The sequence below is a fragment of the Aquarana catesbeiana genome, linkage group LG03, assembly GCF_042186555.1.
Source record: "Aquarana catesbeiana isolate 2022-GZ linkage group LG03, ASM4218655v1, whole genome shotgun sequence".
Lineage (NCBI taxonomy): Eukaryota > Metazoa > Chordata > Amphibia > Anura > Ranidae > Aquarana > Aquarana catesbeiana.
Genome location: NC_133326.1, coordinates 238,694,036 through 238,718,690, shown reverse-complemented (window position 1 = coordinate 238,718,690; position 24,655 = coordinate 238,694,036). Strand labels below are relative to the sequence as shown.

The 24,655-nt window shown below is 47.5% G+C and overlaps 1 protein-coding gene across 2 annotated transcripts in view; it reads right to left on the bottom strand.

Moving 5' to 3' along the window:
- DOCK4 (dedicator of cytokinesis 4) overlaps positions 1 to 24,655 on the bottom strand; it is a 501,293-nt gene that overhangs the window by 85,574 nt on the left and 391,064 nt on the right. For both annotated transcript variants that reach the window (XM_073619893.1, XM_073619894.1), the window contains 3 exons: positions 13,697 to 13,845; positions 9,476 to 9,562; positions 7,301 to 7,405 (listed from right to left, as the gene is read on the bottom strand). In XM_073619893.1, the coding sequence (XP_073475994.1) occupies positions 7,301 to 7,405; positions 9,476 to 9,562; positions 13,697 to 13,845 (341 nt within the window). The remainder of the gene's footprint in view (positions 1 to 7,300; positions 7,406 to 9,475; positions 9,563 to 13,696; positions 13,846 to 24,655) is intronic.

Below are 24,655 nucleotides of genomic sequence, written 5' to 3'. Positions count from 1 at the left end.
GGAGCTTTATGTTTCAGACCGTAGGCCTGAAAGAGCAATTTGAATGACCCAATTGGCAATGAAAGCCTTGGAAGCTGCCTGCCCCTTCTTGGGTCCTTTTGCTAAAACAAAAAAGGAGTCTGATCCTCGGATCTCCGCAGATCTAGACAAATAAACCTTGACTGCCCAGGCAACCGCCAATGAATGCAGTCATCTCTCTTCCGCCGAGCGAGGCTAAGAGAAAAAAGAAGGCAAAATAATGTCCTGATTTAAATGAAAGGCCGACACCACTATTGGCAAAAAGGATGGAACAGGTCGTAACATGACCCAGTCGTGGTGAAGGATCAAGTATGGTTCCCTGCACGAAAGGGCAGCGAACTCCAACACCCTTCTAGCTGAGGTGATGGCCATCAGGAAGGCTAGTGGAATTTCCTTGATAGGTTCAAATGGTTGTTTCTGTAACACAGACAGCACCAAGTTCAAGTCCCAAGGACACATACTGTAGGTGGCCTAATGAGGGGAAGCAAGCGAGATGCCCCCTGTATAAAGGTTTGGACCAGTGAATGGGAGACTAAAGGCTTTTGGAAGAATACTGATAGGGCCGAAACTTGACCCCTGATTGAACTCAAAGCCAATTTGATTTCCATAGCTAACTGTAGAAAAGAGAGAATTCTCCCAATCACGTATTTCTGAGGATGCCATTTTCTGGCTTCACACCAAGCGATATATGTCTTCCAGACCTTATGATAAATCTTCCTAGTGACAGCTTTTCTAGAATTCACTAGGGTAGACACTACTGGTCTCAAGATGCCACGTTCCTTCAGCACCCTGGCTTCAATAGCCATGCCATCAAATTTAGAGACTGTAAATTGGGGTGGAATATAGAACCTTGAGACAGTAGATCGGGGTGACATGGAAGCGTCCATGGCCCGTCTACTGTCAGTCTCACAATCTCCGGGAACCAGGGCCTTCTGGGCCAGGTTGGTGCCACCAGAATGACTGGAGCCCCCTCTCTCGTAATCCTGCGCATCAAATGTGGAAGGAGAGGGATTGAATGGAAAGCATAAACCAGGGAGTACTAGCTCCCTGGAACTATCAGAGCATCTGCTCCGATTGCCAGGGGATCCCTTGTTTGGGACACAAATTGCTGTAACTTTTTGTTGAACCTGGATGCCAATAGATCAACCTCTGGCCATCCCCAACGCTGGCAAATTTCCTGGAACACCCCTGGGTATAGGGACAATTCCCTCCGGGCAGATCTGCTGGCGGCTGAGATAATCTGCCTTCCAGTTCTCTACTCCCGGGATATGGAATGCCAATAGAATCGGCATATGTTCCTCTGCCCAGGCTAGTATGTGGTTCACCTCCTTCAGAGCTGAACGACTCCTGGTACTGCCTTGGTGGTTTATATAGGCCACTGCAGTGGCATTGTCGGACTGAACCCTGATAGGGCAGTCCTGAAGCTCCCCCGTCCAGGACTGTAGGGATAGACGTACAGTCCGTAATTCCAGGACATTGATGGGAAGGATCTGTTCTGTCCCTGACCATTTCCCCTGAGCTGTGAACCCTTCTAGGGTCACGCCCCAGCCTGAGAGACTGGCATCTGTAGTCAGTACTCTCCAAGTTACCGGGAGAAAGGATTTTCCGTCTCGCAGGTTCTGATCCTGCAACTACCAGTTTAGGCTTAAGTGTGCCCGAGGAGATAAGCACATTGAATAATCCAGGACTTGTTCTCTTCTGTTCCAAGCCAACAAAATGTCTTGTTGTAAAGGCCTGGAATGGAACTAGGCATAGGGCACTGCCTCGGAGCATACCATCGTCCCTAGAAGACTCATACAGGTGGCAAGAATACTCTTGCTTTAACCGCATCTAAGATCAGACCTAAATATTTTAGACTTTGAGCTAGTTTCAAGGCTGACTTTTTGGTATTTCTGATCCAGCCTAAGCTTTTCAAATACTGCATTGTGCATGTTATGCTCTTTTCTAGAGCCTGTAATGAGTGATCTCTGAGCAGGAGGTCTTCCAGATACCGAACCACCAGGATCCCTTGGGCTCTTAAAAAGACCCAGTACTGGTGCTAGGACCTTTGTGAACACCCGGGGAGCTGTAAGTAAGCCCAAAGGGTAGAGCCACAAATAGAAAATGACATTCCTCTACTGCAAATCACAGGAACCTCAGATGAGGCTGAAAGATAGGTACATGTAAATACGCGTCTTTTATATCGATGGAGGCTAAAGAGTCTTCCATCTGCAGCAAGGCTACAACTGAGTGGACAGACTCCATCCGAAAGGAGTGGATTAGTAGATACTGATTCAGGGATCTTCGGTCCAAAAATTGGCCTTGTGACTCCGTTCGGATTTTAAAACTCCTTGATGCACTAAATGCTGTAGTGCCTGAAGCAATAAGTCTCTTTTTGGAGGATCTGAGGGAACGCTGGATCTTAAAAACCTCTGAGTGGGAACCCCCTGCAACTCCAGCTTGTAATCGCGGGATATAATTGAGGTGACCCACTCGTCCTAAATTATCGTTCTCCAAATGTCCGCAAAGTGCAGCAGCCTTTTCCCCCACCTGATGGAGTGGGGGCGTCCCCTCTAAAGGAGGGCTTGGTGCTGGGTTTAGAAGAATTTTGGACCCACGGCTTGCTCCTGGGCCTAGCCCCCTGTTGGTGGCGAAAACTGCCTTGGCGCTGAGACATTTGAGGCAGCAGTCCCTGAGGTTTTAAACAAGGGATGTCTGGTGCTTTTCTTCACAGGTAGAACAGAACTCTTCCCTCCGGAAATCTTTTGGATATATTTGTCCAAATGATCACCAAATAAACGTTCCCCATGAAAGGGGAAACCTGCCAATAACTTCTTACAAGGAAGCTCAGGTGAGCAGTTATTAAGCCACAAAAGTCTGCGCATATGTACAGACGAGAGAGCCAAACTAGAAACTTGCTGTATTGAATCCTTTAAGACGTCAATAGCAAAACACAGCGCTCGAGAAATATCGGTCTTACTTTCAGGCAGATCATCCTCCTGGTTAGGCCTATCAGGCCATTTAACCTGATCCTTTATGGACTGGCAGATATCAATTGCTGCAATAGCTGGCTGAATCCTTGGTGATAAAGGGTGAAGCAGCAGCATAGCCTATAGGCACAATACCAGATAGGCACAGCGGCTCAGATTGCCCAGAAACAATAGGGATATGACTAGGTTCATCAGGAACTACTGACGACATAGGTGTGCCCTTCCCTGCAGTGTTAGTCTCACTCCTCTTTTTTGAAGATATTTACTAGCCACTAAAAGCGAATATTTGGGTGTAGTATTAAAACACCTCAGAAGGTAGACTCTTTAATAGGGCTCACCAAGCCCCTATGCCACAATCCTGCTAAGCACCTTAGCCGGCCAAGCAACACTTGGTGACTCACGTGACCCGGGTAAGGCCAAATGAACCGCTGCAAGTGCCTGTTCAGAGACTGCTCCCACAGAGTCCCACAGCTGCCTTCTGGAAGCACCGCATGTTTGGCATATACAGCTTAAATAAGCTGGCTGTGCACCGGAACGTTCTGTGCATTCATGCGCATGTACATGCGTAGTCTTGGTGAACCGGCGTGGCTGTATTCGCATATGACGCAAATCTTTGTACACCCAGATAAAGGCTACTGCGCATGTGTGGTGAAGCCGCGTGCGCTATGGCCGCCAAACAAAGTCCAGCGGCGCTTTTGAGAATGCAGGTGTGCCATGGCCGCCAGACAACAACTGCTGTGCACAGCGGCACTCTTGCGAACGCACGTTCGCCCTGGTGAACCAAGGCAAAATGGCACACCATTGTGCGTCATCATGCAGGTAAAAAACAGCCAGACACAAGCAAAAAAGGTACACTTTGCAAACACCCACAGCTAGCCCAAAACTCCCCCGTATGGTCATCGCACACAAGTGTCCAGCCTCTAGCTAGCTTGACTGATTGTTACAATCACTGGGACACCCCACAATAATAAGTAAATGGGTTTTACTTACTTGTCCAGGCGCAGGGCAGCTTAGAAACTAAGAGCCCAAACTTCATCCATCATGGCAGGTTCCTGTCACTTGAGGACCTTCAAGGACTGGGTACCCTTTTCATGTTTAGGGTCCACTCCCTTGGACCTGTACAGCACCCTGCAGGAAAGCCTTAACGTTGTAGTGTCCAGGATTCCCCTTTGCAGGGTCCAGCGCTCAGAGGCTGCATTACAGGCAAAACCTTGCAGGACCTTAAGTCTTTGCGAGGCTCGTGTACCATTTATCTAAGCATATAAAGCCAAGTGTCAAATGGATCCGATCGGTCAATCCCTTGATTCATTTAAGAACCGTTTGTGGGACTAGAAACCTGGAGCTCAAAGAGATCAAACAAACTGTGCCATCCACCTTGCAGACACTGGTAAAAAAATGAAGTGCTTCCTGGGTGGGAGGGGTTATATAGGGAATCACTTCCTGTCTAAAGACCTTTGGTCTACCAGTGTCCATTTACCTGGAGATGGAGTATAGCCCAGCAGGTAATGAATATTAGCCTGACTCTGTGTCCCATGACATATGAAAAAGAAAGTTACATTTTTGTCTCATCAGTCCACAGAATATTTGTCTAAAAGTTTTGGGGATAATCAAGATGTTTTGTGGTAAGTGTGAGATGAGCCTTTGTTTTTTATTGGTCAGCAGTGGCTTTGGCCTTGGAACTCTCCCATGGATGCCATTTTTTCCCAGTCTCTTTCTTATTGTTGTATCGTGAACACTGATCTTACCCGAGGCAAGTAAGGCCTGCAGTTCTTTAGATTTTGTTTTGTGTTCTTTTATGACCTGCTGGATGAGTTGTCGTCATGCTTTCGGAGTAATTTTTGTAGGCCGGCCACTCCTGGGAAGGTTCCCCACTGTTCCAAGTTATCTCCATTTGTGGATAATGACTCTCCCCGTGGTTCACTGGAGTTCCAAAGCCTTAGAAATGGCTTTGAAACCCTTCCTAGACCGATACATGTACATTACTTTGTTTCTAATCTGTTCTTGATTTTTTTTTAGATTGTGGCATGATGTGTGGCTTTTTGTGATCTGTTAGCATGCTTCACTTTGTCAGACAGCTTATATTTATGTGATTTCTTGATTCAACAGGTCTGGCAGTAATCAGGCCTGGGCGTGGCAAGTGAAATTTAACTCAGCTTTCCAAACAATTGTGGATAACAGTTCATAGTTCATTCATGATTCAGTGTGGGTCGGGGCAATTACTTTTTCACATAGGGCCAGGCAGGTTTGAACAGCTTTTTTCCCTTAATAAAAGAAATAATTTAAAAACTGCATCTTGTATTTACTTGGGTTATCTTTGTGTAATATTAAAATTTGTTTTATGATTTGAATCATTTAAGTGCGAGAAATATGCCCTTTGGGTCTGGCAAAGATTTTAAGGGGAGCTCCACGGCAAATTTTTTTTTTTAAATGCCATGGGGTCCCCCCAAAAATCTATACCAGACCCTTATCCGAGCAAGCAGCCTGGCAGGCCAGGAAAGGGGAGAGGGGCGAGTGCCCACCTCCTGAACCATACCAGGCTGCTTGCCCTCAACATGGGGTGGGTGCTTTGGGACCCCCCTAAAGCACTCTGTCCCCATGTTGATGGGGACAAGGGCTTCATCCCCACAACCCTTACCCGGTGGTTGTGGGGGTCTTCAAGCGGGAGGGCTTATCAGAATCTGGATCCTGCCTGGGGCCCCAGATCCTGCCTCCCTATGTGAATGGGTAGGGGTACATTGTACCCCTACCCATTCACCAAAAAAAAGTGGCAAAAAAGTAAAAATCACAACACACAGTTTTTGACAATTTCTTTAAAAAAGAAAAAAAAAGTGTCCTGTGATGTCCAATTATCTTGTATCACGCCACTCAATGGCTCCGAAAAAAAGAAGAAGAAAAAAAAAGATCCGTCTCAATGTGAGGTGTGCCGCTGTCTCTTGGCTGCGACAGCTGTTATATAGGTAAGGGCGGGGTCACCCGGTAACGTAATCGAGTAACGCCACCCCTTTTGATGTTATGTGCCGTCAGAGGGGGCGGGGTCATCCAATTACATCAGCGGGTGGCCCCGCACTTGCCTATATAACAGCGTATATAACAGCTGTCACAGTGAAAAGACAGCATTCGGTGGGAGCCCTCCCATGGTTTTTTTTTTTTTTTCCGGGTCCGCCGGGCAGTGTGATTGACGATGGATGTACATCATGGGACACTTTTTTTTTTTTTTTAAATAATAATAGGAATTGTAAATAATTGCCTTTTGTGGTTTTTACTTTTTGACACTTTTTTTGGGTGAATGTGTAGGGATAAAATGTACCCCATACCCATTGACATGAGGGGTGGGATCTGGTGGCCTGCTTGTTAAAGGGGGCTTCCAGATTCTGATAAGCCTCCTGCCACAGACCCCCACAACCAATGACCAGGGTTGTGGGAACGAGGCCCTTGTTCCCATCAACATGGGGACAAGATGCTTTGGGAGGGGACCCTAAAGCACCCTCCCTATGTTGAGGGCAAGCAGCTTGGTATGGTTCAGGAGGGGGGCGCTCGCTCACCCCCCCCCTTTCCTGGCCTGCCAGGCTGCTTGCTCGGATAACGGTCTGGTATGGATTTTGGGTTGGACCCCATACCATTCTTAAAAAACATTTTGGCGTGGAGTTCCCCTTAAAATCTATACCAAACCCAAAGGACCTGGTATGGATTTTTGGGGGGGGGGGTTGGCACGCTGTTTTTTTTTATTTTGGTGTGGAGCTCCCCTTAATATGCATACCAGACCCGAAGGGCCTAGTATGGACTGGGGGGAACCTACGCCGATTTTTTTAATTGATTTTTATCTATATTGCCGGGACCCGGCAATACATTACAGCCGCGAGCAATTTTGAATGACATTTTTTCCTTTAGAAATGTAATTTTGCTGCGGCACAGTAAAACACATGAGACAGATGCGCCACTTTACAGGCAGACTAAGGGGAACCCCCCCCCCCCGGCACGATATTTAAAGGAACATTTCATTTTTATTGTTTCAATTTAAGCATTATTAAAATCACTGCTCCTTGCATTGATACAGGTCCCCTGAGGCAGTACCGGGGTCCCCATACACTTTTTATGGCAATATCTTGCATATAAGCCTTTAAAATTAACACTTTTGATTTTTCACGTTCATGTCCCACAGTGTTTAACGGTGTTCGCACAAATTTTTTGCCTGTTGGCGGTGTTCTGGTGCGAACCGAACTGGGGAGTGTCCGGCTCATCCCTATTGCTTTCTTCTCTTAAAGTGAATATAAATTGATTACCTTCAAATGAAATAAAAATATTTTGCAACTTACTCTTAAGAAAAATGGGAATTTTTTCCCATAAAAGCCAACACGGAAAAATTCAGGCTCCAAACGTTGCTGGTCCATTATTTTATCATACAAAGAAGCTTCCATCATCTGGTAAAAAGGAGAATGTTGAGAGCTTTAATACAGAATATTAAATGTATATACAGTATTTATGAACGCAACTACAAAAATGCATATTTTACATACTTTCTTTAGTTTGCATCAGAACATCTAACACCTACAATAACCCAATTTACAAATATGCATGCTTGCCAATATCCAATAAGCATACATGTATTAAGGTCTACTATGTTGTGCCCATCTTTGTGCTAAACAGCTATAACAATTGTCTAAAGGCCAAACATTTCAACTTTAAAATTCCTTACAATTGAAGCAAGTCAAGTTTATATATTGCAGTTGGGACAACCTAACTATTGCCTAACCTTGTCAAAGTCACCATTAGACAGTGATAGACAATTGAAATTTATACAACAATCATTTTCTCTGAAGTAAATTAAGGTATCAATTTACACTCAACAATTACCTTCTTAAAATTCAAATTAGAGGATGGATTGCCTTTTAAATGCACTGTCCATAATTCAACTGAGCCCACAAAGACCATTCATTCATCTCAAGCACACATTTTTTTAAAGGAATACACTAAAATAGTGGTCAACAAACTGCTGCCGGGGGCCAGATGCGGCCCCTTGCTTGGCTTTATCCAGCCCTTAGGGCACTTTTCCTTCCACTGATATAAGACACTATTTCTTCCACTGACGTCAATAATAAGGCATAGCTCCTACTACTGACATCAATAAAGGGGTATGATTTCTCCCACTGACAACAATGGGACACTATTCCTCCCACTGATATAAAAAATGGAGCACTTTCCCTCCCATTGACACCAACAGTGGGGCACTATTCCTCCCATTGACACCAACGATAGAGCACTATTCCTATCTCTAATGCCAAAGATGTATTGTTTACTCCCACTGACGCCAGGAAAATTTCAACTCCCAGTGGCCACAGTCCGGCCCCCCTAAAGTCTGAAGGACAGTAAACTGCTACTTTGTTTAAAACTTTGAAGACCCCTGCCCTAGAATTACAAAAATGTCTGGATCATTTCTATTTTCTCAATAAGACAATATCATAATGCAAATATTTATAATGTAAATCAACCATACCAAAATTGTGGTGTTAAAATTATCAGGTTGAACTAACGTTTGTTGTCTAGAATCAAAACAAGAGAACCCCCCACTTCATTTTGCTAGATGTTGCTGGGAAGATAAATCTGAGAATTTGTAATGTAGAAATAAGTCCCCTAAAGAATACAGCTGTGTCTTCTGAGTGCAGTGGGACTGCGTGCAAGATCATAAGTTGGGCCCCTTCCTCAAAACTCTACACTACGCCACCTTATGCAATGAGCATATACGCACTGGGTGCTTTGCACCATCCAGCTTGTATACAGCCAGAGCCAGCGTTTCTTGCTGCAAATCCAGGCTCAGTCAGAAGTGCTGACCGAATGTAACCACTCATGTGAGAGTATACCTGCAATCAGTTATTAATTTGCAGCCAAGTAATGGTGTCCCCAATTTTGTAGTGATTGCAGTAAAGTGGTCATCACAAGGGATGCTTCCCTACATTCTGCTCCCCTGCTATTTGCATCATTGGCAGCCCACAGATCTCACAGCTTCTCACACCCCCTTATAGTAAGTCAGAGTCATATGGAGGTATTTACCGCATGCAATTACCATGCTGTGTTCCGTCAAATGCTTCAGCACTGCAAGAGTTAAACATGCAACAAGCACCTGCCTTGTCCCCTTCTGACTGGCGGATTCTATCTCTGCTTGGCATGGCATAACCTTGCTATAGGCTTATCAATTGATATATATAGTGCCACCTGCTGCCAAGTCAGAAAGCTCTGCAATACACATGCCATGTAAACACAGCAGCACTGCTCTACAACTGGAACCTTCCATTCCTGTGCATGAAGCCAGCATACGTAGATCTTCTTTGAGCTGCAGCCCCAAGTGACAGGTGTGATTACAGCCTAAAGCACAGCTTCATGGCAAGGAGCACTTCCCAAAATAAATCCTTAATATGTACACTGTGGGTCAGTGCGCTCTGAGTGCACTTAAACATTTGATTATTATATAATAGTAAACACTACTGTTACGTTACCCTCATTTTGCTGAGATTCCTGTAGTCATAGTAGTTTTCATACTGTTCAGCAAGTTTCCTGCAGAGTATAATTCCATTCTCCCAGCACTGTGCATAGAAATAAAAAGAAACAAAGGTTCATAAAACCTGTAATCAATGTGTGAATGTTAGAGACATACACATCATTTTGTATATGCTCTGTATCTCACAAAAGCTAAAAAAAACTTCAAAGAAATAGACCCTCGACTGTTGCTCACATATGAGGTTTTCATTATACAAAATATAAGAGTAATCTTTAGAAAAATAAACCACAGATACCACAGACTGGTAAACCAGTGACTGCTTTCTGCAAAACAAGCCGATCAGAATTTATTATTTGTTATTCTGCAAATGCTAGTTGCGCAGTTGTCATGCCAATGCTCTTTATTCAATACTTGGCTGTCACTAATCAAGAAAAGTATTCAGATCAGGACTTCTTACATTACCTTGACTTTCCTGATTTGTATTATAGTTCCTCCTTAATGACTTATGCCGCGTACACGATCGGACTTTACAGCATACTTGGTCCGGCGTACCGGATTTCATCGGACAATTCGATCGTGTGTGGGCTCCAGCGGACTTTGTTTTCTCAAAAGTTTGACGGACTTAGATTTGAAACATGTTTCAAATCTATCTGACGGACTCGAGTCCGGTCGAAAAGTCCGCTCGTCTGTATGCTAGTCCGACGGACAAAAACCGACGATAGGGCAGCTATTGGCTACTGGCTATGAACTTCCTTGTTTTAGTCCGGTCGTACGTCATCACGTACAAATCTGTCGGACTTTGGTTGATCGTGTGTAGGCAAGTCCATTCATTCGGAAAGTCCGTCGTAAAGTCCGTCGTAAAGTCCGTCGAAAAGTCCGTCGAAAAGTCCGCCGGGCAAAGTATGCCGTAAAGTCCGGTTGTGTGTACGCGGCATAAAAGTATTGAAACTTGTGAGTCAGCATACCAGCCAAGCAACTTGCATCTTCAGGAGAAGGCCTTAGGTTTCTTTTAAAGTGGACCATTCCCCCCAAAACTGCACATGGGTCTCCACAGACAAAATGACCATAGGAAAGTCCATTGTGGATGATTTGCTTCCTCCTGGTGCATCTATAGTGTAACCAGGATGAAGCTTTGATACTGGCAAAAAAAAAAAAAAAAAAAATCAGAGGCAAAGCAGGCAATCAGTAATGAGGAACTTGCAAAAAAAAAAGGGGGTAGGGGTACTAGTGTTGTGTATGGTATGAATTGCTATGATACATGGCAGGGACAAGAATTTGGGTTGTTGCATCTAAGCCTAGAAATTGTAGGTGCAGTGTATGAACCTTACTGCTGAGCCTCTTACTGAAATGTCTGTTGGCACAAATCATTCTACTGACACAATATAAATATGAGGTCAGTGCAAGAATGGTCATTTCCACCTTGCGTGAGCAGAAATTATACTGGCTACATCTGACAAACTGTAAGATTGACAAAGAAACAGACATAGATATTGAAATTGAGTGAAAATCTAAATCTGGCCACACACCTGATTGGCCAGTTGTGGTGTCTAGCATCTTTACCAGATTTACCCACATATGGGAATAGCGAAATCCGATGAGGATGGCAATTAGTTGATAGATGTCTTTTAATAGCTATGCAAAATCACTAACATTCACCAAGCCCCAATTAAACATGCTCTAAACCTTCACTAAAATAACATTAGTTACCCCTATTATACAAAAGGACGTTGGTATGAAATGGGTACCAGTTGTGTCTCAGTCCCGATTAGTACATACACCACAACTATAAGCCCATGGGACTTTTATCAAGTCACAACACCAAGGTAAAATATAAGAAAATTTATTACATGAAAAAATACATTTATTATAAAACACATATCAATACACATGTATACCAACAGTGAAAAAACATCATCAAATGGCATTCAAAAACCTTCAAGTCTGAAAAGACCCGACATCAACATATTACATCTGAGCTGATGCTGTCCATTAATCAAGATGGTCTGTGCTTAAATTCGCTATGCGTTTTGCAAGGTAAAAACTTGCTTCCTTAGGAGAAGCACACAGGGATATCTGAAGATAAAAAGTACAGGAGAGGTTAAAAAGGTCTAACCAGGCGACAGATGGGCTTGGCAACGCCTACAGCTTCTGGTTCCGGAGACTGTTTTTGCATCTTGGCCAGGACCCCTTTGACCTTGTGATGCGGCTGCGTGCGTGCGGCGGGTTGGCATTACGCTCACCGTGAGACTTGGGATCTGGTGGAGCGGATGTGACATGGCTACCTGGTGGCCCTGTCCCATCCCTGGCCTGTATGTAATTTTCATCGGCTGTGTCTTTTGGGCAGCGGCACTCGTTGCCTCCCCCCATTGCATTATGCTCTGACACAAGCCCATTGGCTGATTTCTGCCACGGTGATGCTAGATGAGTGGGGTTGTCCAGCACCTGGGCTTTATTAGCCCAGGGTTTGACTCAATTGCATTCAATCTGCAGCTGGGAATGGATGTGCATTGGTGGCTCGAGCCTTGATCACAGATCTCCATTAGGTATGGTTTTTTTTTACTTGTTATGTATTCGGGCACTTTTCATTTGTTTTGTATTGATTTCTGGGCTTTTTTACCTCAAAATGTTTTTATCCATATGTGTAAGAAACCACATGAATCAGACCGAGACAGAATTGCAGTTAAAAATCACACTTGTTTAATAATAGTAAAAGGTAAACAGAGCAATGTAGTCAAATCATAGCCAGAGTTCGGTAACCGGAACAGATAGTCAGACAAGCCAGGACGTCAGGGACCCAGAGATCAGTGTACTGAAGGACAGGCCAGGAAAGCATAGAATCAGTGTAGTGGAACAGCAAGCAGGATCAGGAACCAGAAGGGACGTCAGCCAAGCAAGTTTTAAACAGGTAAACAGGAGAGAGTCTCTGGATGTGTTGACCAAGGCGATGGCAGAGAGGGACTGAACAGCTTAAATAATCAGCAGGACTAACGAACAGGATATCATCATCAGGTGAGTCACTGTGGAAAAGATTGGCGCTGGCAATTAACTGACAGCTGAGCAGCCTGCTCTGAGAAGGAAGGGCTAAGCTAAGCCCTGACAATATGCACACCTGTATTGTTTGCAAGATTTATTTTGGTGCAGTGGGTCTTATTGACTCAGTGATACCAACATCCCTCACTATGGGCTGACAGCTTAATAGCTGCACACATTAGCCCTCAATAAGTATGTTTCATTTTGTGCGGCACTAAGTCTCCATCATCAATAGCACTAGCCACTTTGTTTTCATAATAGACACATTTTTGCTGTTTTAGAGTCTAAGCACAGCAAATGTGTCTTACTTTAGGGATATATAATTGCGCCAGTAATCAATTGGTTTATTTGTACATTCACTAGGTCATCTTTGATGTGACGGTTTGGAATTTTTGGTTTTTGTCTTTTGATTGTGATCTGTTGGGACGCCTGGAGATCCACATATTGGGCACCTGTTCTTTCCATCTTCCCCGCCTCTCAACAACTCCCGGGTAGAGTCTGACGTGTATCTGGGATGGACCCCTCCTGGCCTGTTACACATTTGGAAGTTTTAGTTATTGGATTTTAATTATAAGTTAATTATATTATTTAATCTATGTGAAGGCTTTTGGATAGATTTCATAATTATGTACGTTTCTAACATCAAGCTGGATGGGGATTTTTGTTGATGGACAGCATCAGCTCAGCTGTCATATGTTGAAGTCAGGTCTTTTCAGACTTGGTTGAATGCAATTTGATGATGTTTTTTTCACTGTTGGTATACATGTATAATAATGTGTGTTTTATAATATATGTAGTTTTTCATGTAATAAATTCTTATATTTTACCTTGGTGTTCTGACTTGATAAAAGTGCCATTGGCTATAGATAGTTGCGGTGTAAACATTAGTTACCCCCTCCTTGCGTATCCAAAGAAATGGTTATACTGGGCATTATTTTTCCAATATCCAGTGGCAGCAGCTGCAACTTTTACACAATTGCAACAAATGTGCTTTATGATGAAACTGTGATAAAGAGAGTGAAATGTAAAGAAATCAGCTAGGGAAAAAGTGAAATGCAAAAGCGTTTATGCCATGGTTTTCCTACACTGTAAAGTCATATTGAGCAGAGAATTTCCTGTGTTTGGGGGAACATGGTATAACAAATCTAAACAATGTTAAGAACAAAACACAAGACATTAGTTGGCTTACTTTCCCGCGGTCAAAATTTTGGATGATGGTCATATGAAGGTACTCTTTTCTTTGCCATTCTGTTTGCATTGGATAGCTTAGAAACTCTCTAAGTGGTCGATCAGACCATTCCAGTAACTCATCATACAGTAAAAGTGTGTAGGCTGCCTCTGCAGAGCACACAAAAGTACAATTAAACAACAGACTATGAAAGGAGCATACGTTAACTATTTTAGTTCTTTATATAGGAGCTGACACCTTTATCAGCAGAACTTTTAGGCTGGCTTCACACTGATATGGTGCGGTAATGCATAGATTAGCACACAGCACTAGCCCACACATATGTGAACGGGGCCAGAAAAGACTAGTCCTACAAGGGGCTGACAGTCTAATGCCTGTAACCAACGTCATGAACACATTGGGGAGGGGGGAATTCAATAAAGCTGTGCCACTTTTCTGGCATTAATCCCTCTTGTTAATGTATTGCTCCAAATTCATTTAGCATTTGCAACACTTTTGGTTTTGACAGCAACTAATGTACCAAATTCAGGTAGTTCTTATATGCACCATTTTTACATTGTGTCACATTGGATGTGCCGCTTTTTCATTGTGTTGCATTAAATGCACCAAAAGTAAAATTGGAGCTAATTAAGACCAACTCTCTTTAGGCATACAGTACAGATAGAAAAATTGTCTCAGATTTTGCAAAAGTGTTTTGAGTGCATTCTAAAAGTGTCACAGCATAAGCCAAATGCAAGTACAAGTTCTAGACAGGTATGTGAACTTGGCGCATTATTCACCACTTTTTCAACTCACGAGAGACACTTTCACAAAATCTATCTGCACAAGCCTTTATGAATCACAGGAATTGTTTCCAATATGGATGGTAGCCACCTAACCTACCAGTATGTTTTTAGGTTGTGGAATGAATTTGAAACACCCAGGATAAGCTATACTAACACAATTAGTACATACAATCTCCATGCAGATATTTAGCATGCTTGCTAAGACACAAGCTGAGAACTTCAGCTGAGAAGTTCCGATCCTGGATAAATATTTAATCAAGTCATATACTGCTGAGATCTAAACTGTAGATATGGTGGCTGCATTTGTTGTTTGTTTAGTTTTTTGTTTTATTTTCACCTAATGAATTTACTAGTAACAAATTCTATGCCCTAGAGCAGGGGTCTCCAAACTTTTCAACACGAGGGCCACATAGTAAATTTTACAAATATTTGGGCATATTTACATGGATCATTTTTTGTAATCAGTGTTCCCATCAGAATCCCCCCATCATCAGTGTCCCCCAGTAGAGTCTCCCCGTCATCAGTGTCCCCATCAGAGTCTCCCCATCATCAGGGTCCCCCATCAGAGTCTCCCCGTCATCAGTGTCCCCATCAGAGTCTCCACATCATCAGGGTCCCCCATCAGAGTCTCCCCGTCATCAGGGTCCCCCATCAGAGTCTCCCCGTCATCAGTGTCCCCCATCAGAGTCTCCCCGTCATCAGTGTCCCCCATCAGAGTCTCCCCGTCATCAGTGTCCACAGAGTCTCCCCATCATCAGGGACCCCCATCAGAGTCTCCCCGTCTTCAGTGTCCCCCATCAGAGTCTCCACGTTATCAGTGTCCCCATCAGAGTCTCCCCATCATCAGTGTCCCCATCAGAGTCTCCCTATCATCAGGGTCCCCCATCAGAGTCTCCCCGTCATCAGGGTCCCCCATCAGAGTCTCCCCGTCATCAGTGTCCCCCATCAGAGTCTCCCCGTCATCAGTGTCCACAGAGTCTCCCCATCATCAGGGACCCCCATCAGAGTCTCCCCGTCTTCAGTGTCCCCCATCAGAGTCTCCCCGTTATCAGTGTCCCCCAGCAGAGTCTCCCCGTCATCAGAGTCCCCAGCAAAGTCTCCCCATCATCAGTGTCCCCCATCAGAGTCTCCCCGTCATCAGTGTCCACAGAGTCTCCCCATCATCAGGGACCCCCATCAGAGTCTCCCCGTCTTCAGTGTCCCCCATCAGAGTCTCCCCGTTATCAGTGTCCCCCAGCAGAGTCTCCCCGTCATCAGAGTCCCCAGCAGAGTCTCCCCGTCATCAGTGTCCACAGAGTCTCCCCATCATCAGTGTCCCTAATCAGAGTCTCCCCATCATCAGTGTCCCCCATCAGAGTCTCCCCATAATCAGGGTGCCCCATTAGAGTCTCCCCGTCATCAGTGTCCCACATCAGAGTCTCCCCGTCATCAGTGTCCCCAGAGTCTCCCCATCATCAGGGTCCCCCATCAGAGTCTCCCCATCATCAGTGTCCCCCATCAGAGTCTCCCCATCATCAGTGTCCCCCATCAGAGTCTCCCCATCATTAGTGTCCCCCAGCAGAGTCTCCCCATCATCAGAGTCCCCAGCAGAGTCTCCCCATCATCAGTGTCCCCAGCAGAGTCTCCCCATCATCAGTGACCCCAACAGAATCTCATCATCAGTGTCCCCAGCCGAGTATCCTCATCATCAGTGTCCCCCATTAGAGTCTCCCAATCAGTGTCCCCCATCAGAGTCTCCCCATCATCAGTGTCCCCATCAGAGTCTCCCCATCATCAGTGTCCCCCAGCAGATTCTACCCATCATCAGTGACCCCAACAGAATCTCCTCATCATCAGTGTCCCCAGCCGAGTATCCTCATCATCAGTGTCCCCCATCAGAGTCTCCCCATCAGTGTCCCCCTTCAGAGTCTCCCCATCATCAGTGTCGCCATTAGAGTCTCCCCATCATCAGTGTCTCCCAGCAGAGTCTCATCATCATCAGTGTCCCCCATCAGAGTCTCCCCATCATCAGGGACCCCCAGCAGAGTCTCCCCATCATCAGTGTCCCCCAGCAGAGTCTCCCCATCATCAGTGTTCCCCAGCAGAGCCTCCCCATCATCAGTGGCCCCAGCATAGTCTCCCCATCATCAGTGGCCCCAGTAGAGTGTCCCCATCATCAGTGTCCCCAGCAGAGTCTCCCCATCATCAGTGGCCCCTGCAGAGTCTCATCAGTGTCCCCAGCAGTCTCCCCATCATCAGTGTCCCCAGCAGAGTCTCCCCATCATCAGTGTCCCCAGCAGAGTCTCCCCATCATCAGTGTCCCCAGCAGAGTCTCCCCATCATCAGTGTCCCCAGCAGAGTCTCCCCATCATCAGAGTCCCAAGCAGAGTCTCCCCATCATCAGTGTCCCCTGCAGAGTCTCCCAATCATCAGTGTCCCCTGCAGAGTCTCATCAGTGTCCCCAGCAGAGTCTCCCCATCATCAGTGTCCCCAGCAGAGTCTCCCCACCATCAGTGTCCCCTGCAGAGTCTCCCCATTATCAGTGTCCCCAGTAGAGTCTCCCCATCATCAGTGCCCTGCATCAGAGTCTCCCCATCAAAGCCTTACCATCAGAGTCTCCCCATCATCAGTGTCCCCAGCAGAGTCTCCCCATCAGTGTCTCCAGCAGCGTCTCCCCATCATCAGTGTCCCCAGCAGAGTCTCATCAGTGTCCCCTGCAGAGTCTACCCATCATCAGTGTCCCCTGCAGAGTCTCATCAGTGTCCCCATCAGAGTCTCCCCATCATCAGTGTCCCCCAGCAGAGTCTCCCCATCATCAGTGACCCCAACAGAATCTCCTCATCATCAGTGTCCCCAGCCGAGTATCCTCATCATCAGTGTCCCCCATCAGATTCTCCCCATCAGTGTCCCCCTTCAGAGTCTCCTCATCATCAGTGTCCCCATCAGAGTCTCCCCATCATCAGTGTCTCCCAGCAGAGTCTCATCATCATCAGTGTCCCCCATCAGAGTCTCCCCGTCATCAGTGTCCTCCATCAGAGTCTCCCCATCATCAGTGTCCCCCAGCAGAGTCTCCCCATCATCGGTCTCCCCCAGCAGAGTCTCCCCATCATCAGTGTTCCCCAGCAGAGCCTCCCCATCATCAGTGGCCCCATTATAGTCTCCCCATCATCAGTGGCCCCAGCAGAATCTCATCAGTGTCTCCTGCAGAGTCTCCTGCAGCGTCTCATCAGTGTCCCCTGCAGAGTCTCCCCATCATCAGTGTCCTCAGCAAAGTCTCCCCATCATCAGTGTCCCCTGCAGAGTCTCCCCATCATCAGTGTGCCCCATCAGAGTCTGCTCATCATCAGTGTCCCCCATCAGTCTACCCATCATCAGTGTCCCCAGCAGAGTCTCCCCATCATCAGTGTCCCCAGCAAAGACTCCCCATCATCAGTGTCCCCTGCAGAATCTCCCCATCAGTGTGCCCCATCAGAGTCTGCTCATCATCAGTGTCCCCCATCAGAGTCTCCCCATCAGTGTCCCCAGCAGAGTCTCCCCATCATCACTGTTCCCAGCAGAGTCTCCCCATCTTCAGTGTCCCCAGCAGAGCCTCCCCATCATCAGTGTCCCTAGCAGAGTCTCCCCATCATCAGTGTCCCCCATCAGAGTCTCCCCATCATCAGTGTCCCCATCAGAGTCTCCCCTACATCAGTGTCCCCAGCAGAGTCTCCCCATCATCAGTGTCCCCAGCAGAGTCTCCCCATCATCAGTGTCCCTAGCAGAGTCTCCCCATCATCAGTGTCCCCATCAGAGTCTCCCCATTATCAGTGTCCCCAGTAGAGTCTCCCCATCATCAGTGCCCTGCATCAGAGTCTCCCCATCAAAGCCTTACCATCAGAGTCTCCCCATCATCAGTGTCCCCAGCAGAGTCATCAGTGTCCCCAGCAGCGTCTCCCCATCATCAGTGTCCCCAGCAAAGTCTCATCAGTGTCCCCTGCAGAGTCTCCCCATCATCAGTGTCCCCTGCAGAGTCTAATCAGTGTCCCCATCAGAGTCTCCCCATCATCAGTGTCCCCAGCAGAGTCTCCCCATCATCAGTGTCGCCTGCAGAGTCTCCCAATCATCAGTGTCCCCTGCAGAGTCTCATCAGTGTCCCCTGCAGAGTCTCCCCATCATCAGTGTCCCCTGCAGAGTCTAATCAGTGTCCCCATCAGAGTCTCCCCATCATCAGTGTCCCCAGCAGAGTCTCCCCATCATCAGTGTCCCCTGCAGAGTCTCCCAATCATCAGTGTCCCCTGCAGAGTCTCATCAGTGTCCCCAGCAGAGTCTCCCCATCAGTGTCCCCAGCAGAGTCTCCCCATCATCAGTGTCCCCTGCAGAGTCTCCCCATCATCTGTGTGCCCCATCAGAGTCTGCTCATCATCAGTGTCCCCCATCAGTCTACCCATCATCAGTGTCCCCAGCAGTGTCCCCATCATCAGTGTCCCCTGCAGAATCTCCCCATCAGTGTGCCCCATCAGAGTCTGCTCGCCATCAGTGACCCCCATCAGAGTCTCCCCGTCATCAGTGTCCCCAGCAGAGTCTACCCGTCATCACTGTTCCCAGCAGAGTCTCCCCATCTTCAGTGTCCCCAGCAGAGTCTCCCCATCTTCAGTGTCCCCAGCAGAGCCTCCCCATCATCAGTGTCCCCATCAGAGTCTTCCCATCATCAGTGTCCCCAGAAGAGTCTCCCCATCATCAGTGTCCCCAGTAGAGTCTCCCCATCATCAGTGCCCTGCATCAGAGTCTCCCCATCATAGCTTCCCCAGCACAGTCTCCCCATCTTCAGTGTCCCCAGCAGAGCCTCCCCATCATCAGTGTCCCTAGCAGAGTCTCCCCATCATCAGTGTCCCCCATCAGAGTCTCCCCATCATCAGTGTCCCCAGCAGAGTCTCCCCATCATCAGTGTCCCCAGCAGAGTCTCATCAGTGTCCCCTGCAGAGTATCCCCATCATCAGTGTCCCCTGCAGAGTCTCATCAGTGTCCCCAGCAGAGTCTCCCCATCATCAGTGTCCCCAGCAGAGTCTCCCCATCATCAGTGTCCCCAGCAGACTCTCCCCATCATCAGTGTCCCCAGCAGAGTCTCCCCATCATCAGTGTCCCCAGCAGAGTCTCCCAATCATCAGTGTCCCCTGCAGAGTCTCATCAGTGTCCCCAGCAGAGTCTCCCCATCATCAGTGTCCTCAGCAGAGTCTCCCCATCATTAGTGTCCCCTGCAGAGTCTCCCCATCATCTGTGTGCCCCATCAGAGTCTGCTCATCATCAGTGTCCCCCATCAGTCTACCCAGTGTGCCCAGTAGAGTGTCCCCATCATCAGTGTCCCCAGCAGAGTCTCCCCATCATCAGTGTCCCTTGCAGAGTCTCCCCATCATCAGTGTCCCCTGCAGAGTCTCATCAGTGTCCCCAGCAGTCTCCCCATCATCAGTGTCCCCAGCAGAGTCTCCCCATCATCAGTGTCCCCAGCAGAGTCTCCCCATCATCAGTGTCCCCAGCAGAGTCTCCCCATCATCAGAGTCCCAAGCAGAGTCTCCCCATCATCAGTGTCCCCTGCAGAGTCTCCCAATCATCAGTGTCCCCTGCAGAGTCTCATCAGTGTCCCCAGCAGAATCTCCCCATCATCAGTGTCCCCAGCAGAGTCTCCCCATCATCAGTGTCCCCTGCAGAGTTTCCCCATCATGTGTGCCCCATCAGAGTCTGCTCATCATCAGTGTCCCCCATCAGTCTACCCAGTGTCCCCAGTAGAGTGTCCCCATCATCAGTGTCCCCAGCAAAGACTCCCCATCATCAGTGTCCCCTGCAGAATCTCCCCATCAGTGTGCCCCATCAGAGTCTGCTCGTCATCATTTACCCCCATCAGAGTCTCCCCGTCATCAGTGTCCCCAGCAGAGTCTCCCCATCATCACTGTTCCCAGCAGAGTCTCCCCATCTTCAGTGTCCCCAGCAGAGCCTCTCCATCATCAGTGTCCCTAGCAGAGTCTCCCCATCATCAGTGTCCCCAGCAGAGTCTCCCCATCATCAGTGTCCCCAGCAGAGTCTCCCCATCAGTGTCCCCAGCAGAGTCTCCCCATCATCAGTGTCCCCAGCAAAGACTCCCCATCATCAGTGTCCCCTACAGAATCTCCCCATCAGTGTGCCCCATCAGAGTCTGCTCATCATCAGTGTCCCCCATCAGAGTCTCCCCATCATCAGTGTCCCCAGCAGAGTCTCCCCATCATCACTGTTCCCAGAAGAGTCTCCCCAACATCAGTGTCCCTAGCAGAGTCTCCCCATCATCAGTGTCCCCATCAGAGTCTCCCCATTATCAGTGTCCCCAGTAGAGTCTCCCCATTATCAGTGCCCTGCATCAGAGTCTCCCCATCAAAGCCTTACCATCAGAGTCTCCCAATCATCAGTGTCCCCAGCAGAGTCTCCCCATCAGTGTCTCCAGCAGCGTCTCCCCATCATCAGTGTCCCCAGCAGAGTCTCATCAGTGTCCCCTGCAGAGTCTCCCCATCATCAGTGTCCCCTGCAGAGTCTCATCAGTGTCCCCATCAGAGTCTCCCCATCATCAGTGTCCCCTGCAGAGTCTCCCCATCATCTGTGTGCCCCATCAGAGTCTGCTCATCATCAGTGTCCCCAGCAGTGTCCCCATCATCAGTGTCCCCAGCAAAGACTCCCCATCATCAGCGTCCCCTGCAGAATCTCCCCATCAGTGTGCACCATCAGAGTCTGCTCGCCATCAGTGACCCCCATCAGAGTCTCCCCATCATCAGTGTCCCCAGCAGAGTCTACCCATCATCACTGTTCCCAGCAGAGTCTCCCCATCTTCAGTGTCCCCAGCAGAGTCTCCCCATCTTCAGTGTCCCCAGCAGAGCCTCCCCATCATCAGTGTCCCTAGCAGAGTCTCCCCATCATCAGTGTCCCCATCAGAGTCTTCCCATCATCAGTGTCCCCAGCAGAGTCTCCCCATCATCAGTGTCCCCTTTAGAGTCTCCCCATCATCAGTGCCCTGCATCAGAGTCTCCCCATCATAGCCTCCCCAGCACAGTCTCCCCATCTTCAGTGTCCCCAGCAGAGCCTCCCCATCATCAGTGTCCCTAGCAGAGTCTCCCCATCATCAGTGTCCCCCATCAGAGTCTCCCCATCATCAGTGTCCCCATCAGAGTGTCCCCATCATCAGTGTCCCCAGCAGAGTCTCCCCATCATCAGTGTCCCCAGCAGAGTCTCCCCATCATCAGTGTCCCCAGCAGAATCTCCCCATCATCAGTGTCCCCAGCAGAGTCTCATCAGTGTCCCTTGCAGAGTCTCCCCATCATCAGTGTCCCCTGCAGAGTCTCATCAGTGTCCCCAGCAGAGTCTCCCCATCATCAGTGTCCCCAGCAGAGTCTGCTCATCATCAGTGTCCCCCATCAGTCTACCCAGTGTCCCCAGTAGAGTGTCCCCATCATCAGTGTCCCCAGCAGAGTCTCCCCATCATCAGTGTCCCCTGCAGAGTCTCATCAGTGTCCCCAGCAGTCTCCCCATCATCAGTGTCCCCAGCAGAGTCTCCCCATCATCAGTGTCCCCAGCAGAGTCTCCCCATCATCAGTGTCCCCAGCAGAGTCTCCCCATCATTAGAGTCCCCAGCATAGTCTCCCCAACATCAGTGTCCCCTGCAGAGTCTCCCAATCATCAGTGTCCCCTGCAGAGTCTCATCAGTGTCCCCAGCAGAGTCTCCCCATCATCAGTGTCCCCAGCAGAGTCTCCCCATCATCAGTGTCCCCTGCAGAGTCTCCCCATCATCTGTGTGCCCCATCAGAGTCTGCTCATCATCAGTGTCCCCCATCAGTCTACCCAGTGTCCCCAGTAGAGTGTCCCCATCATCAGTGTCCCCAGCAAAGACTCCCCATCATCAGTGTCCCCTGCAGAATCTCCCCATCAGTGTGCCCCATCAGAGTCTGCTCGTCATCAGTTACCCCCATCAGAGTCTCCCCGTCATCAGTGTCCCCAGCAGAGTCTCCCCATCATCACTGTTCCCAGCAGAGTCTCCCCATCTTCAGTGTCCCCAGCAGAGCCTCTCCATCATCAGTGTCCCCTGCAGAGTCTCATCAGTGTCCCCAGCAGAGTCTCCCCATCATCAGTGTCCCCAGCAGAGTCCCCCCCATATCATCAGTGTCCCCAGCAGAGTCTCCCCATCATCAGTGTCCCCTGCAGAGTCTCATCAGTGTCCCCAACAGAGTCTCTCCATCATCAGTGTCCCCAGCAGAGTCTCCCCATCATTAGTGTCCCCAGCAGAGTCTCCCCATCATCAGTGTCCCCAGCAGAGTCTCCCCATCATCAGTGTCCCCAGCACAGTCTCATCAGTGTCCCCTGCAGAGTCTCATCATTGTCCCCTGCAGTTGAAAGAGAAGCAAAAAGCAGGGACTTCTCCAACAGAGTCCTGCCTCTTTCAGGTAAAAAAAGGACTGTTGCGGTACCATAAGGAAAAGACTTGTTTTTATTAAAAAATATATAAATTTATTCCATAATAATAATAAAAAGTCCTACAAGGGACATATATTGTACAAAATCAACATTTTTTACATACACAAACAATAATGGTTATTTACAGCATTGTTGACACTCTATTGGTATAGCTAATGCCCACACAGATGCATAAGCGAGAGTTGACTAATGTAATACTTGCAGACGTGACCTCTACAGTTTCGCGGTCACAGCCGCTTCTTCAGGAGGCGTCTGATAGTATACAGTATAGTCTATGAAAGGGAGAAAACAGTACAGTATCAACATGACAGGTAACAATATATAAATAATTGTCAAAGAGAGTATACAGATTTAATATTGGAGAGCATACTTAGATTTAAAAATTGCACTCACCAAGCTGTAACCACAAAGGTTCTCTGGAGCAATACTGTGAGACGCCCTCAAGAGGCGTTCCCCCGGGGGCGGGCCAGGGAGGCAGATTAGGAAAATACTATTGTGGAAAATTTAATAGGATAAAATATTTTTAGCAAATTGATATAATATATTTTTTTATGAAAGGGGACCACCCAGGAAGTGCCATAAATAAAGGAAAGAATTAGAACCAAAGGGAGAGAAAGGGGAAAGCAGGTAAAGGGGGAGGGGGGAAAAAAGAAGATATTTTATCCTATTAAATTTTCCACAATAGTATTTTCCTAATCTGCCTCCCTGGCCCGCCCCCGGGGGAACGCCTCTTGAGGGCGTCTCACAGTATTGCTCCAGAGAACCTTTGTGGTTACAGCTTGGTGAGTGCAATTTTTAAATCTAAGTATGCTCTCCAATATTAAATCTGTATACTCTCTTTGACAATTATTTATATATTGTTACCTGTCATGTTGATACTGTACTGTTTTCTCCCTTTCATAGACTATATACTATCAGACGCCTCCTGAAGAAGCGGCTGTGACCGCGAAACTGTAGAGGTCACGTCTGCAAGTATTACATTAGTCAACTCTCGCTTATGCATCTGTGTGGGCATTAGCTACTGTATACCAATAGAGTGTCAACAATGCTGTAAATAACCATTATTGTTTGTGTATGTAAAAAATGTTGATTTTGTACAATATATGTCCCTTGTAGGACTTTTTATTATTATTATGGAATACATTTATATATTTTTTAATAAAAACAAGTCTTTTCCTTATGGTACCGCAACAGTCCTTTTTTTCCTGAAAGAGGCAGGACTCTGTTGGAGAAGTCCCTGCTTTTTGCTTCTCTTTCAACTTCATTTTTGGCTCTATTCATACTCAGTATGATGGTACCTATTCACGAGATTATACCTCCTCTTGTAAACTTTGTGGCATATTTGTCAATTTCATTGTCCCCTGCAGAGTCTCCCCATCATCAGTGTCCCTAGCAGAGTCTCCTCATCATCAGTGTCCCCAGTAGAGTCTCCCCATCATCAGTGCCCCGCATCAGAGTCTCCCCATCATAGCCTCCCCAGCAGAGTCTCCCCATCATCAGTGTCCCCAGCAGAGTCTCCCCATTATCAGTGTCCCCTGCAGAGTCTCATCAGTGTCCTCTGCAGAGTTTTATCAGTGTCCCCTGCAGAGTCTCCCCATCATTAGTGTTCGCAGCAGAGTCTCTACCTCATCAGTGTCCGCAGCAGAGTCTCCACCTCATCGGTGTCCGCAGCAGAGTCTCTACCTCATCAGTGTCCGCAGCAGAGTCTCCACCTCATCAGTGTCCGCAGCAGAGT